We start from the raw sequence: 13,743 nt of genomic DNA on the forward strand, positions 1-13,743 counted from the left end.
GACACTAAAGCTATCCAGCACAAACAGATAAGTCTGTACCCTCCACCTCTGGGGTGACCAGTGAGAATGTTTTCACTCTCTGAGCTAACCCATGTATTGGCTGCTGGAAAGCCATACCAATACCACACAACGCTTGTGCCATAGTAACTCATGGCTCATTGAGTCAAAGTGGGTGGTAGCTAGATCATGATATAGGGTCTTGAAAGTTATTGGGTATTTCTGGACCAGGTACCGTGGAAGTCCAAAGAGAGGTGGGGGATCATCAAGGATGGCAAAGATGGTGTTTAAGTTGAAAAGCGACATTTTTCAGACTTACCAAGCAAGGGTACATTTTGTGGATGTCAGGTGCTGGGAACGCTGAGATCATCTGGACAGGCGGAGCAGCCGTCCCGGGGTCTGGTGAAAGAGGCAGGCAGTCATCCTGTCAGCAGTAAATGAATGGAAAGTAAAATGGTAGCCAGTATCTGGCAGAGGGACATGGTACTGAGATTATAGGACCTAGATTTTGAGGTTGGGGAAGACCTGCTTGGTGAATAGACAACTTTGAACTGATTAGAGCACATTAGCACCCCAACCCTATCTCTGTCAGCAGGAATGGTAGCCTTCACTCAGATTTGTGGTGTTCTGTGAGACAGTCTGTGTAAATAGTACTGAGCACTCAGTGTATGATGGCCACTGACTTTTCATTCGTTCAGTGGATTCTAAATTGCTGGCAGATTTTAGAAGAAAAACACACAAATATCTATGAGTCACACAACTCTCTAGAGAAAAATCAGAAGCACAATGAGACTTTATTCGTTAGTTAGGGTCTGTAAAGTTGGATGCCTTGAAGGCAAGTGAAACTTAAGTGGGTGACACAGTCTGTTGCATGGGGAAATTGGGTCTTAGACAAGCTAGACTAGGCGGTCAAGTTCAAAACGTTTTTGAACACAAAAGTCACAGAGTCGTTGAAGTGTTTTGATGAGGTAAGTTTGATTAGATTTGCCTTGAGAAGTTCCTTCTGAGATGGCCTGGGGGACTGAGACCAGAGTAAGGAAGAGAAGCCAGAGCTTGAATCCGAAGGAGGCTAAGGCCATGGGTGTGAGGGAGAGGGATTCAGGAGACGTGACTCACAAGAGAAAGGATGTGTGTTTCCTAATACACTGAGAGATACAGTCCAAGGCCTCACTTCGGATGAATTCTGTCTATGTCAAGGTCCTTTTAGTTAATGTGGCATACTGAGCAAGGTGCCCATTGAGCTTGTCCATAACAGAATTTAGCACAAATTTAAACATAAGACAGGAAAAAGATTTCAAATGTTCTTAACCACAGAGAAATAAGGATGAGATGAAGACTGGTCATTAGTTTGCTTTGACCATTTGATGGTGGATCCTAACATCACATACCTGAGAAACAAGTAGAATTATTATTTGTCAATTAAAAATAAGATAAAAACTTGAGATAGGTGAGAATAACTTAAGGCAGGTGACTGTCCTGCTGGGCTGTATTATTATTGAACATTCCCTGGAGGGTCCAGAAATCATCCCTTAACACAAAGGACACCTTGAGGTAACCTCTTGAGTTCTTGAGGTAACCTCTTAGATGCATGTGATGGGTAAGACCTGTCTATAGAGTCTTCTTTCCATGTAGTACCATGTTAGGTGGGGTTCTAGTGGGACCTGTCACAAGATGCCATGCTAGGTGGGGTTCTAGTGGGACCTGTCATTTCCTGAACGTGTTAGAGGATACAGAGCGAACTCAAATCCACCCATCAGATTAAGACTGCTTCTCTCTAATGAAACCATTGTTCTCTTGGCCCAGTTAGACCATGTTCTCATCCATGTGCTGTGATATGTATATACCTTTTTTTCCTCTCTCTCTTAAACAGGTGGTAACAAACAGGGATACGCAAGAAACTCTGCTCTGCATGGCCTGTGTATTTGAAGTTTCAAATAGTGAACATGGAGCACAGCATCATATTTACAGGCTTGTAAAGGACTGAACATGGTTATTTATATATATAGATATCTGTATATACACACACCTATGTGCACACACACACTCTCTCCATTATCGAACGACTGACTGTAAACCTCACCACACAGGGTGGTGTCCTGGCCCTAAGGTCACGCCCCAACTTTTCTAAATCCTGTTTGAGTGAAGTCATTTTTTTTCCATGTGTTCATACCCATCATTGTAGCTGTGAAGTTTTGGTACAGTTGTAAAAAGAGAAATCGAGTTGTTTCTATGTGTTCCTCAGATCTGCAGCCCACAACTCCTTGGGAAAGGTGAATTTGAATAGCCTAAGCCCCCCCAGACTTGTTTCTTATTGTGGGAGAAAACACTGAGACAGAGCTTGGCCGTGGGACATTGACCGCCTTTATACACATGTATTTAGTTTCTCTTTTTTCCCAACATAAAATTCTTGTTTTAAGATACAAGTAAAATTAATCTTTAAATATAAGTGTACATTAGCACACAGAAACTAAGATTCTTTAATCTTTGTAACTAATTAGGGTGGAAGTTATGAAAGAGTGTAATTTCACTAAATTATTTTTTAAATGAAACCTTTCTTTCTTTTTGAAACCAAATGTTAAACTATAGCCTTAAGAAATACTTGGTAGAAATACCCTAATGAGACAAATTTGTACTTTTTCTTTTCAAGGTTAAAACTAATCTCCTAATTCATTAAACTATTGAAACAGGTATTACAAAGGAAGAAAACTTCACCTCTTATCCTTAACATATATAGTATATTTAAAAATGTAAAATTGTATTGTACTAATGTGATAATTATTTAATGAAGAAAGAAAAGATGGCCCTTTTGCAATAAGTAGTTAAATACTGAAAAAAATCTAAGCTTACAGTGTTCATAGTCTTGTGTGTGCGGTTATATTTTATATAGTCAACCAAATTTTTTTATCAAGATGAGTTAATATTTGAACCACTGAAATTAATAGCAAAATTTTTTGATTGGCACTAACTCTGCCCTGTGAGTTGCAAAGTATAGAGAGTCCTGTGGCTGGGAGAAAATCATCATCAACCAGACAAGGAAAAGGCTCTTCAGGCTCAGCATCTCTGTTCCCCAGAATGTCACAAGTACCCTCACCACCTGTGGATCCAACATGCCAACATGTGTAGGAAGCTGCCATGTTTGTAGCTCTCTGTGTGTGTGTATGTGTGTGTGTGTGTACATGTGTACTGCATGTACATGTGGACCTTCAACTCTGAACATGCTCCCTGTCAGTGTGCTAAGTGCTTATGTCTCTAGATCTCAGTGTGCATTGTGGACATGAATATATTCTCTCTATAAAGACAACTATTTCTTTGCTTGTTCTGTAAGCCACAAGGCACTCAGTCAACTTGTGTTCAAGAATTTTCTGTCTATTCTTTTCAAGCAGGCTCCCACATTCAGAAAGTTCTGTTACCAAGAGTGATTTCAATTTTATAATCCCAGTATTCTAAAGCATTGCCCAGCAGAGTTGGTCTGATGTGACCTCATGTCTTGGGTTATTTCTGTAAGTGCTTCTTCATTGAGGAGGGAAGAAGAATTACCCCTCAGCTTCCCAGAGGAAAAGGAGGTATTTTTTTTTATATAACTTTTAAGAATATGTGAACACAATAGAACATGAAATAACTTTTGTAAGTTATAAAATGTGGCAGTTTTTTTGCTCCAAGACTATAAAGTAAAATCCTACTTCTGTCATACCCAGGTGACTTACACACCTTTTTTTTTGCCCCAGTTCCTGCTTGTATAGTGTTCAGCACTATACACCCGGTGGGTTTGACTGGCTTGTGGCCAAAAAAACCACACTAGAATGAGTCTGTCTTTTCCCAGATACTTGCCAGTCCCTGGGAAAACCAGAGCAGAACAGAATGGGAGACCTCTCACTAGAAGTGCATCTCCCTTGTGAAACCTGGTGGGGCAGTGTACTCTTCAAAACAAACTACCCTTGTTCCCTGGCTCTAAGCCAATCCTCAAAGGAAGGAGTGCCCTGGGTTTCCACCCCTCTGTCTGATCTTCAGACAAGTATTTAAGCATCTCTCATGACATTTATAGTTACTCTGTTGGAAACTCCTCTTAGGGATATTTTCTTTGGCTCTAGTTCCTTTCATCTTCTCTGGAGGGATCCCTCACTCCCCTGAGATCAGGCCTATATGGATGGGTACAAATGATCTCCTATGGTTAAGAGCCAGGCAGATTCAGAATGAGGAGAGAGGTCTGCTGTGTTCCCACCCAGGAGTGGAACTGCTCTTCTGTGCCACCAAGAGGGCTCTGGGGAGTGTATTTCCCAAGTGGCAGCCAGAGGGCAGGGGTTGGCTGCATGCACCCTAGCTGGCCCACCTCCCTGGTTCAGGCTGGGTCCTCTGCTCTGTCACCACCCATGTCCTCCCACATACCTTTCAGGTGGGCTGTGGAGGGAGATAGGAAAGACTTCCAGGCTTACTTTTTGCTTTTAAAACAGCTATAATATTTTAAAATACAGTACTTTTATTTTGTAAGAATTTCATGCAATGTATTTTGATCTTATTCACCACCCCCTTAACTTCTCCCATTTCTACCCCCCCTCCCAACTTCATGTCTTCTTCAAAAAACACCAAGACCAATTTATGCTGCCCAAGTACTCATGGAGGTAGGGCCATCCACTGGAGCATAGTTGGAATAAGAGGGTCACACCCTTAGAGAAAACCAACTCTCTCTCCCATTAGTTGTCAAATAGCTCCTCAGTTTGGGATGGGGCCTCGTGTCCCATCCCCCTCAAATCCCCATACTAGAATGTTGACTGGCTTGATCTTGTGTAGACAGCCATAGCTGCTGTGAGTTCACGAATGCAGTGGTCCTGTCCTGTCCTGTCCTGTCCTGTTCTGTCCTGTCCAAAAGACACTGTTTTGCACCAGCTCTCCCCAGCCTTTGAGTCTTTTGATCTTCCACCTCCTTGATTATAAAAGTGTTAAATCTTCTATCATTTCTCTGCCTTAAGCAGCAGTGATCTAGTTATCCCAAACTTTTGGATTTCTTGTTTTGTTTTCCAAACTAGACCCTCTGGTGGGATTTGTATCTTAGCATCCAGTCCCATCTCTCTCTGATCCATCCTCCTACTTGGCTCATCTCCCCCTTCTCAGCTTCCTGTAAAGGAAGCCCTTGCTGAGCCCCTGAGCCCTGTTCCTAACCTCTCTCCTGGTGCTCTCTGTCTCCCAGTGACTCTCCAGGACAGGTCTCTAGAGACTTCTGCAGTGAGACCAGCTTTCCCCTGGCAGGGGCCAGTGAGGGCTATGTTTTGTTGGCATTCATGGCCATTGTAGGGAGAGACCTAAAGTCAAATCAGTGCTTGTTCAGAACATGACCTGGGACTCAGAGTAAAGATGACACTAGCCCAGGCTTTGTCCATTTTGACACTAGGGACATTTTGAACCAGCTAATTGTCTGGCCTCTTCCACACTTATCACAATTCAGTGCCCTCATGAATGACCAAATGTCCTGAGGGGTGCCAGGTTCAACCTCAGCTGAAAATTTTTGGTTGCCCTTTCCTTCATTGGTCACATTGGCATATTGGTGACTATTTTCTCTTCCATTGGACCCTGTAAAAGCTGCTCTCCTAGGAGCCTTTTTTTAGGTCAAAAGAAGCAGGTAGGCATCAGTCATCCACCACATCCATGTTTCCTCCTGTTTTGAGACTTCTGTTTCCCAGCCATCTCTCTGTGTCTGCCCTTTTGCTCATCCCTGGGGGAGTTGGAGACAGCTAATTGTCACCCTCCTTGAAATCGGCTGATTCGGCATTAGCCTTTACTAAGTTTTTTTTTTTTTTTTTAATCCCACAGTTTTGGTTCTTTCTCAGAAGTACCTGGGTCTCCTCATCAAACCTTTGACTTTTAGTTTATTTCCTCTGACTCGCTTCTCCTTTCTGTTTTGTGGTCCATGCTGTTGGTGGAATCTGTTGAACTTCTTTGTGGACAGGGCAGGGATCTGTTCCCGAAGGGGACTCATGGAGTCGTTCACTCTTGAACTAAAAGAAAGCACACTCCATTTCCTTTCATCTTGAGGGGATGAGGTGCTTGACCCAAAGCCCCACAACTGACTAGTGACAGAACAAGGGTCGGGGCTTCTCATTCATCCTCGACCTCCCCACAGTGGAGGCCATCTTCCCTTGGTGCTCTATGCTTATGTGATCCCTAAGAATGATGGATAGGGTCAGTTCAGAGCCCCGTGCAGAAGCCCAGCATCACCTAGTATGACAAGTGCCTGTCCTCGAGCTGTAGCCATCCTCGGGGACCAGAAGCAGGTACAGAGACTGCTGAGCCTTTCTGCTTTTTTGGAGGACAGTTCACCAGCCACAGACTCTGAGTCAAATTCTACTTGCCAACCATCCCAGCAGCAAAGTGTCCTGCCCACACACCAGCCAAAACATAGCCCTTGGTGTTAAAAGTTCCCAGAGGACTTTTAACCCCAAATCTTCATTAGGCTTCAGTAACGTGGTGGCGTTAGCCATTGTTTTTCTAAAACTGTAAATGATTACAGTCATGTGACAGTCAATTTTCTAAACCAGGGACCTATAAATTTGTATGATTTTGTGTATGCTCTGGTATACTACGCCTGTCCTAAGGAAGGGGAGAACTAACTGGTGGTGTCCCCACCTGTGACATAAGGAGGATGCGTGCATTGCTGACTTAATGTTGATGTTTCTGTGGCTAAGCCCTGACGTGTATTTCTGAAAAGCCTTAAATCTTGGAGACGCCTTGTCGTCGTTGTCATAGGGTGCAAAAGGCTGCCTCGGAACCGTGAGCCCTTTCGTAAGCTGGGAGCGTTTCTCTTTCTACTGTTACTTTTTTTTAAGAGAGTTTTCAATTCACAGCTGCCAAAGTGTCCGGTGAAGCAGTGCCTTAGCAATACCTTAGTCGCCGCCAGCCTTTGCCCACACCTGCGTCGGTGTCCATTTACCAGTGGACCCCGAGTCCACAGCAGGACCGGCCAAAATGGTTCTCTTTTTCGTTCTGAGTGCCCATTTTTAAATCTAGCTCTCTAGGAAACTTGGTTAAAAAAAAAAAAATCTGAAATGGAACCCAAGTCAGTTCTTTGACCACATTCTCAAATATATCTCCATACCAAAACTAAAGTTTGCAACTCGGTTTACCATGAAAAGCGAATTGTACTTTTCATCGATGCCTTTTTAAATTCATGACCAAATACTTAGCTATTTGTGAATCTTCTGCGCTCCAACATGAAAGTGCCTTTGGCTTGAGATTCCAGCTTAGAAAAGTGCCGCTATAATAACGACGACTTGTAGAGAGACCAAAAATATTTTGAGATCACCGTAATGCCTTTGGTAACTGGGATGATAATCAGCCACAGGCCTCCATTCAGAGAGCACCACGTGGGCCCCGCCTGCCGCAAGTCTGCCACTGGGGACCCCACCACACTCACCTGCGGCAGGGTGACCTCGCAGACTGTTGTGTCTGTGTGCTGACCCCCGGCATGTCGTGTCAACTCATCACCCAGCCCTGCATCCCTGGGAAGGAGCCTACCCGCGAGCAACAGAATCCCGGCCAGTGGGCAGTATGCGGCTTTTGCCTTCTTGTGTTCGAATCCAGTCTCTGGAGACTTTCTTGTCCGTTCAGACGACAGTGTGCACTTACCCGTTTTACACAGTGATACCAATTCAATCGTTGGAAGCCTCAGATTGAGATGACAGTGCAGGAAAAATTAAAAAAGGTTAGGATCGTTACAATTGAAGATTCTTCTTACAGCCAACTTGCTGGCTCTTGAGTGTTACATTTGAATGTGTCACGAGAGACTTCCAAAGAGCACCATGTTCGGCATCTTCAAAGAATGTTCCAGCCCTTAGAGGGCCACCTCTTTAAAGTCTGTGTCAGCTTAGAGCGAAACCTTTGTACATTGGGAAAAACTGATACCAGTAAAGAGCAGGAGTTAGAAGAACCAAGAGGTAGAGACAGAAGAAAAAAAAAAGCCAAAAAGAAGCCAGGAAAAAAGGTGGGTTTTTTTGTTTTGTTTTTTTCTCCCTTTGCTGGTATAAAAATAACATCAGACAACTTTGAAAGTTAGCCTCTAAATTTTTACTACAGAAGTTCTCTCTGTTTCTACCTGGTGTCTAACAAATAGGCTCTTTAGGCTCTGAAATTTCAGAAGTGATTTGTATCCACCCCAAGTTGTGTGTATAAAAGTTCTGTTTAAAAATAAAACAAAAACTATCAAATGACAAGGACAATGACTCAGCACTGGTAGTTAGCTGTTTGAGGTTTTAGATTCCTCCCTGTTGGGAATGCACCACAACTTGGAAGACATTAGTCAGATGTGTCTTCTTGCATCTCTTTCTGACTGTGGCTGTCTCACATGACCATGGTTTTCTCTCGTAAACCCTTTGCTTATACCTTTAAGAATGAAGGTTTTGTATTTAAAATTTGCTGCATTGCAAAAGGTAGTTTCACTGAATTCAAGCATCACTGATTAGGATAAAGCATTTGTATTTATTCTCCTTCCTAAGCCCTGACCTGTTTTCTCTGTGAATTTGCATTGAGTCACTTGTATCCCACACTACATCACTGTAGATGCAAACAGCATTTCTGTCCCCTTCCCTCACCCCTCACCTGGGGTCAGATCCCACTCATGTCCTTGCTAGGCCTGACTTTGTCAGCTCCATCATGGACTCGCTCCACTTCCCTCTTTTCGGAGAGACAGGCAGAATCCACACATCCATCAGTGGGAAACCTGCCCTCAGTTTTCTTTTTGGATTTTGTTTTGGCATTAATTGTTTTTTGTGATTCAGTTTCACTGTATAAATTAGATACTATCTGTACTTCCTTTAAAAAAAAAAAAAGATGTGCATCTCCCTGTTACCTCCTTGAAAGAGTGACTCTCCAGGCCTTTTCAATGGGTTTATGACTGCAGACAAGGAAAAAACAGTACGTGCCTGAAAAATAACAACAAAAACATCTTTTTGTAACATTAAAAAAAACCCGAATAGCCTTTACTTCTTTGATATGCTCAAATTTTATGTAAATTGAGTTTTGCCACATGTTCGTTCACGTTCTAATCGACTTACTGGGTTCTCATGGTCTGTTGTCTCGTGTAACTTGTATAGAACGGACTTGTGACGTAAGTGGTTCCTTTGATACTGTACTGCTGCTGGGACTGGGCTGGAGCCCACCTCTGGGTTCCTGTGGGGGAAGACTGGCGGAAAAGGGGGTGGGGTGGCTCATTCACACATTTTCTTAACTCTGCAGAAACTTTGAGAAAGCGTTTGGGTAGACCTCCTGGCAGCACAGTGTTCTTGTGTTTGTTAATGTTTGTGTTTAGGTACTGGTACCACTTTGTTTAAAGATGTTCTAAGTGTCGGCTTTAAAGTGAATTATCTTTAGTATGATAGTTATATGAAAATTATAGGGTTTGTGTGCAGAGAATTTTTTTATAAAGTGCTTTGTACAAAAAATGTATTCTAGCTTTCGCGGTACATATGTGTGATAACTTTAATATCCATGACAGTTAAGTGCAATTATTTCATCACTCTAAAAATGCTATTTTTGTGTCAGTTCCTGCAGGTGTTTTCATGTCTTTGCAAAGTGACACATTTTGATGCCTTCTTGATAAAGTGGTAGACATTTTGTAGCTTTCTAGAAACTTTGTATTCATACGGTATCAATGAAAAATAAAGAAAATGAAAGTGTGGGTCACCTCTCTCCTCTGCGAAAGGTTGTATTGTTAATGAACTGTGTCATTATTTCATAAGTTACATTTGTTTTGTCGGGTGGGGACCACACGCAAGCCCTAGCTGTGGGTATGGACGTTAGAGGACAACTCCTAGGAGTTGGTTCTCCCCATCATGTGAGTCTTGGCTATTGAACTTGGGTCCTCAGGCTTGGCAGTAAGCACCTTTACCTGCTTATCTGCCCTAAAGTGTGTGTCCTATATATAGTGAGGGGTTAATATGAAGGACCAGGAAGGGGGTTGAAGCTATTGTGTCCACGGGGCTTGATCGTTGGAGCATAGGTATATCTAACAGGGTTTCTTAAAAATGGCCACAAGTCAAGCCAGGCATGGTGATGCATGCGATTAATTCCAGCACATGGGAGGCAGAGGCAGGCTGATCTCTCTGAGATTGAAGCCTGGCCTGCATAGCGAGTTCTAGGCCAGCTGTGGCTACCACCTGACTCTGATTCAAAAAGACCAAACAAACAAAAAGCACAAGTCAGTCAGTCTTCTGCTTGTCTGTCTGAAGAACTTTATTAAAGGTAACCAAAGTGGGCTAGGGATGTAGCTCAATTGATAAGAGTCCTTGCTTAGAGTACACAGAGCCCTGAGTTCCATCCCCAGCATGGCATAAAGGGGGTAATGGTGTTACATGCCTTTAATCCCAGCACTTGGGAGGTTGGAGGCAGGAGAATCAGGAGCTCAAGTTCATCCTCAGTTACATAGTAAGTTTAAGTCCAGCCTGAGATACATGAGACTCTGACTCAAACTAATTTTTAAAAATATTTTATTTATGAGCCAGGCGTGGTGGCACACACCTTTGATCCCAGCACTTGGGAGGCAGAGGCCAGCCTGGTCTACATAGTGAGTTCCAGGGACAGCTGGGGCTACAAGGAGACCCTGTCTCAAAAAGACAAAAAAAAAGAAAATTTTTTTTTTCTAAATTTATTACTTTTATTTTATGTGTATTCATGTATTGCCTGCATGTAGGTAAGTACACCTGTGCCATGCAATACCAGCAGAGGTCAGAAGAGGCTGTTGGATCCCCTGGAACTGGAGGTACAGTTGTTAGCTGCCATGTGGGTGCTGGGATTTGAACCCAGGTCTTCTGCAAGAACAGCCAGTGTTCGCAACTGCTGAGCCATCTCTCCAGCCCTTAAAATAATTTTTTAGTAGAAGTTCTGCAGAATCCTAGACAACACCCTGAGAAGCCGGACCCCACGAATTACAGCAGAGCGCATTAGAACAAAAAGCAAGCCAGCACCACCATTGGGCATATGTTGTTAACTCAGTTTACTGTGCACATGCCAGGAACCAGGAGTACACAGGGCTTGGGGTGGGAGTGTAGAGAAATGGAACATGGCCTTCTTGCACAGTGCTTGTGTTCTGAGAAGCTGATTATATGTCGAGCTGTACCCTCAGGTACCAGCATCACTGAGATCTTGATTTCCGTGTGTGCAACATGTTTGTGAGTAACAGTAGGTTGACTGCTATCTGCATTCTGATCTGTCCTGTATTTCTCACCATAGTCCCCATGGCATTGGCCCCCCTGAGACCCAGAAACACTAATTCCTCCAGAGTCAGGGCTCCTAAATGATGGGGCCTTAAATGCATTCAGCCTGATGCTTTGGCCTGGTATCTTGGTACCCTGCATCTTGGATGACTACACCATAGAAGCAGGTCATGACTAGGGCATATGGAGAAAGAATGTTACTAAATCATGATGACCTTGGACTTGTAGCAGTGAGACAGTAACAGGGATCCTCACTTTGTGAACTATGGTCCTGCTTCTCATTTCTTTGAAATAAGTCTGCCTGGAAACCCAGAAGCCCTGGAGGAGAGTGGGAGCAGAGAAGGGGTTGCCTGCTTGGCAAAGAGATAGATTTTCATAAGGCTCTGTTTGTGAGCCGTGCTGCAGTCCAGTGGCAGAGGCACATTCAGGGCCCCTTCCCTATTCCATGTAACCCATACCACTCTTGAAAGAAATCCTTTCCAGTTTTCCTATAAGAAAACGAAGTCTAAGGTAGCTACGGGCCTTTCTTCAGTCTTAAAAGCTGGTGAGTGTTGAGGATCGAGAGGTGGAAAGGCTCCTCCTGCTACGTCTTATACAGTTTGGCACTTTTAGATTTGTGTGCGTGTCCAGAAGACGGCATAGGATCCAGGGGGAGCTGGAGTTCCAGGCGGTTGTACGCTGTCGGACATGGATTCTAGGAACTAATTGTCTTGTCCTCTGCAAGAGTAGCAAGCACCCTTAACCACACTGATCCATCTCTCCAGCTCCTAAAACTTGGCACTGTCATATGTCAGACACATCCCCTGTTACTGAGGCGGGGCGGGGGGGGGGGGTCCATTCATCTGGAGCTCAGCATGATGCAGCAGGTGACCCAACACCACTAAGGTAGGTCAGGACGCTGGGGAGGGTGTTCTGGGAGCAAGCAACTTTGCTGAGAACCTGATTGGTTCTTCCTGCCACACTGCTTCAGGGTCCTAAAGAGCACAGCTTTCTGAAAGCCAGTTAAGTAATCACTGAGTAACAGGGAAATCCAACAAAACTTCATAGTGTGAAGTTGTAAAACTGTTTCCAAAGACACCCTTGTTCTGTTCAAAGTCCTGTGCATCAAATGTATCTCAGTTGTAACTAGCAAGTAGGGCACTGGAAGCCTAACTCCATCTTTTCAGCAAATGTTCTCTTGTTTGCTTTTAACTTCCAAGAAGCTGAGACTTAAAATTTGTGCTCTGTATTATTGATTTTAAAAAAAAAAAAGTAAAATGGGCTCTGGTGAGATGGCCCATACTGGCTGTTTTTGCAGAGGACCCAGGCTCATTCCTAGCACCTACATGGTAGCTAATGACCATCCATAATGCCAGTTTTAGGGGCTCTGATGCCCTTTTATGGACTCCACACAACATGCTGGCAAAACACTCTTACACTTAAATCCAAAAATGTTAAAAGATTTGTTATTTTATGTGTATGTGTGTATTGCCTGCATGTAGGTAAGTGCACCCATATCATGCAGTGCAGGTAGGTAAGTGCACCCATGTTGTGCAATGCTTGCAGAGGTCAGAAGAGGCTGTCGGATCCTCTGGGACTGGAGTTATGGACAGTGGGCAATTATTAGCTGCCACGTGGGTGCTGGGATTTGAACCTGGGTCTGATGCAAGAACAACCAGTGTTCTTAACCGCTGAGCCATCTCTCCAGCCCCGAAGATTTGTGAGAGTTTTTTTGGGTGTAGAGGGGGTTGGTCTTTTTGAGACAGGGTCTCCCTGTAGCCCTAGCAGGCCTGGAACTCGCTTTGTATACCAGGCTGGCGTGGAACTCACAGAGATCCACCTACCTTTGCCTCACGGGTGCTGGGACTAAAGGCGTGTGCCACCACACTTGGCTAAGGTTTGTTATTTTTAAAAAGAACCAAATAATATTAAAGCACAGAAAGATTGAAGATAAAGAATGAAAAAATAGGGCTGGCGAGATGGCTCAGCAAGATAAAGGTGCCTGACAACTTACGATCTCCAGGACCCACATGATAGGAGAGAACCAACTCTCACAAGTTGTCCTCTGTCCACAGACAAGTGCTCTCCCTCTCTCGCTCTTTCTCTTTATATCTCTCTCTCAAGAAACAATGTAATTTTTAAAAAGTTCTTAAAATGAAAAGTGGGTACCAGCAATGAAAGCCCCCAGAGAAAGCTAATACAGCCTTATTAATCTCCAACTACTGTAGCTCAAGATAAAAACTATGACTAGAAGCAGTGTGGATTACCTCATGATGATACAAGTTTAGATTAATGAGGAAGAATAGAATGTTAAACTTACATGCACCTAATAACATAGCTAAAGCAAAACTGGACAAATTTATGACCACAGTGAGATGATTTTAAATGTCAACACGGTTGATTATAAAGCACACATGGACAATACAGAGGATCTGAACAACATTATTTGATGTGCTGTTCTAAGTTACTAAATATAAAGTAATGAACGCAGTGGAAGCTCTGAGTCATTTTCAAGTATACATGAAAGTTCTGTGGACATTGACAGCGTGCAAAGTCAGAGGCCAGGGCACTG

General features: G+C 43.5%; 1 protein-coding gene across 7 annotated transcripts in view; it reads left to right on the plus strand.

Annotated features, from left to right (window-relative positions):
* Nucleotides 1-9,663, plus strand: part of Tead1 (TEA domain transcription factor 1) — a 257,187-nt gene extending 247,524 nt beyond the window's left edge. For all 7 annotated transcript variants that reach the window (XM_008853496.3, XM_017803275.2, XM_029556285.1 and 4 more), the window contains one exon: nt 1,868-9,663. In XM_008853496.3, the coding sequence (XP_008851718.2) occupies nt 1,868-1,981 (114 nt within the window). In that variant the 3' untranslated portion in view covers nt 1,982-9,663. The remainder of the gene's footprint in view (nt 1-1,867) is intronic.
* The last annotated feature ends 4,080 nt before the right edge of the window (nt 9,664-13,743 follow it).

Source organism: Nannospalax galili, unplaced genomic scaffold (genome assembly GCF_000622305.1).
Source record: "Nannospalax galili isolate Female #2095 unplaced genomic scaffold, S.galili_v1.0 scaffold44, whole genome shotgun sequence".
Classification (NCBI taxonomy): Eukaryota; Metazoa; Chordata; class Mammalia; order Rodentia; family Spalacidae; genus Nannospalax; species Nannospalax galili.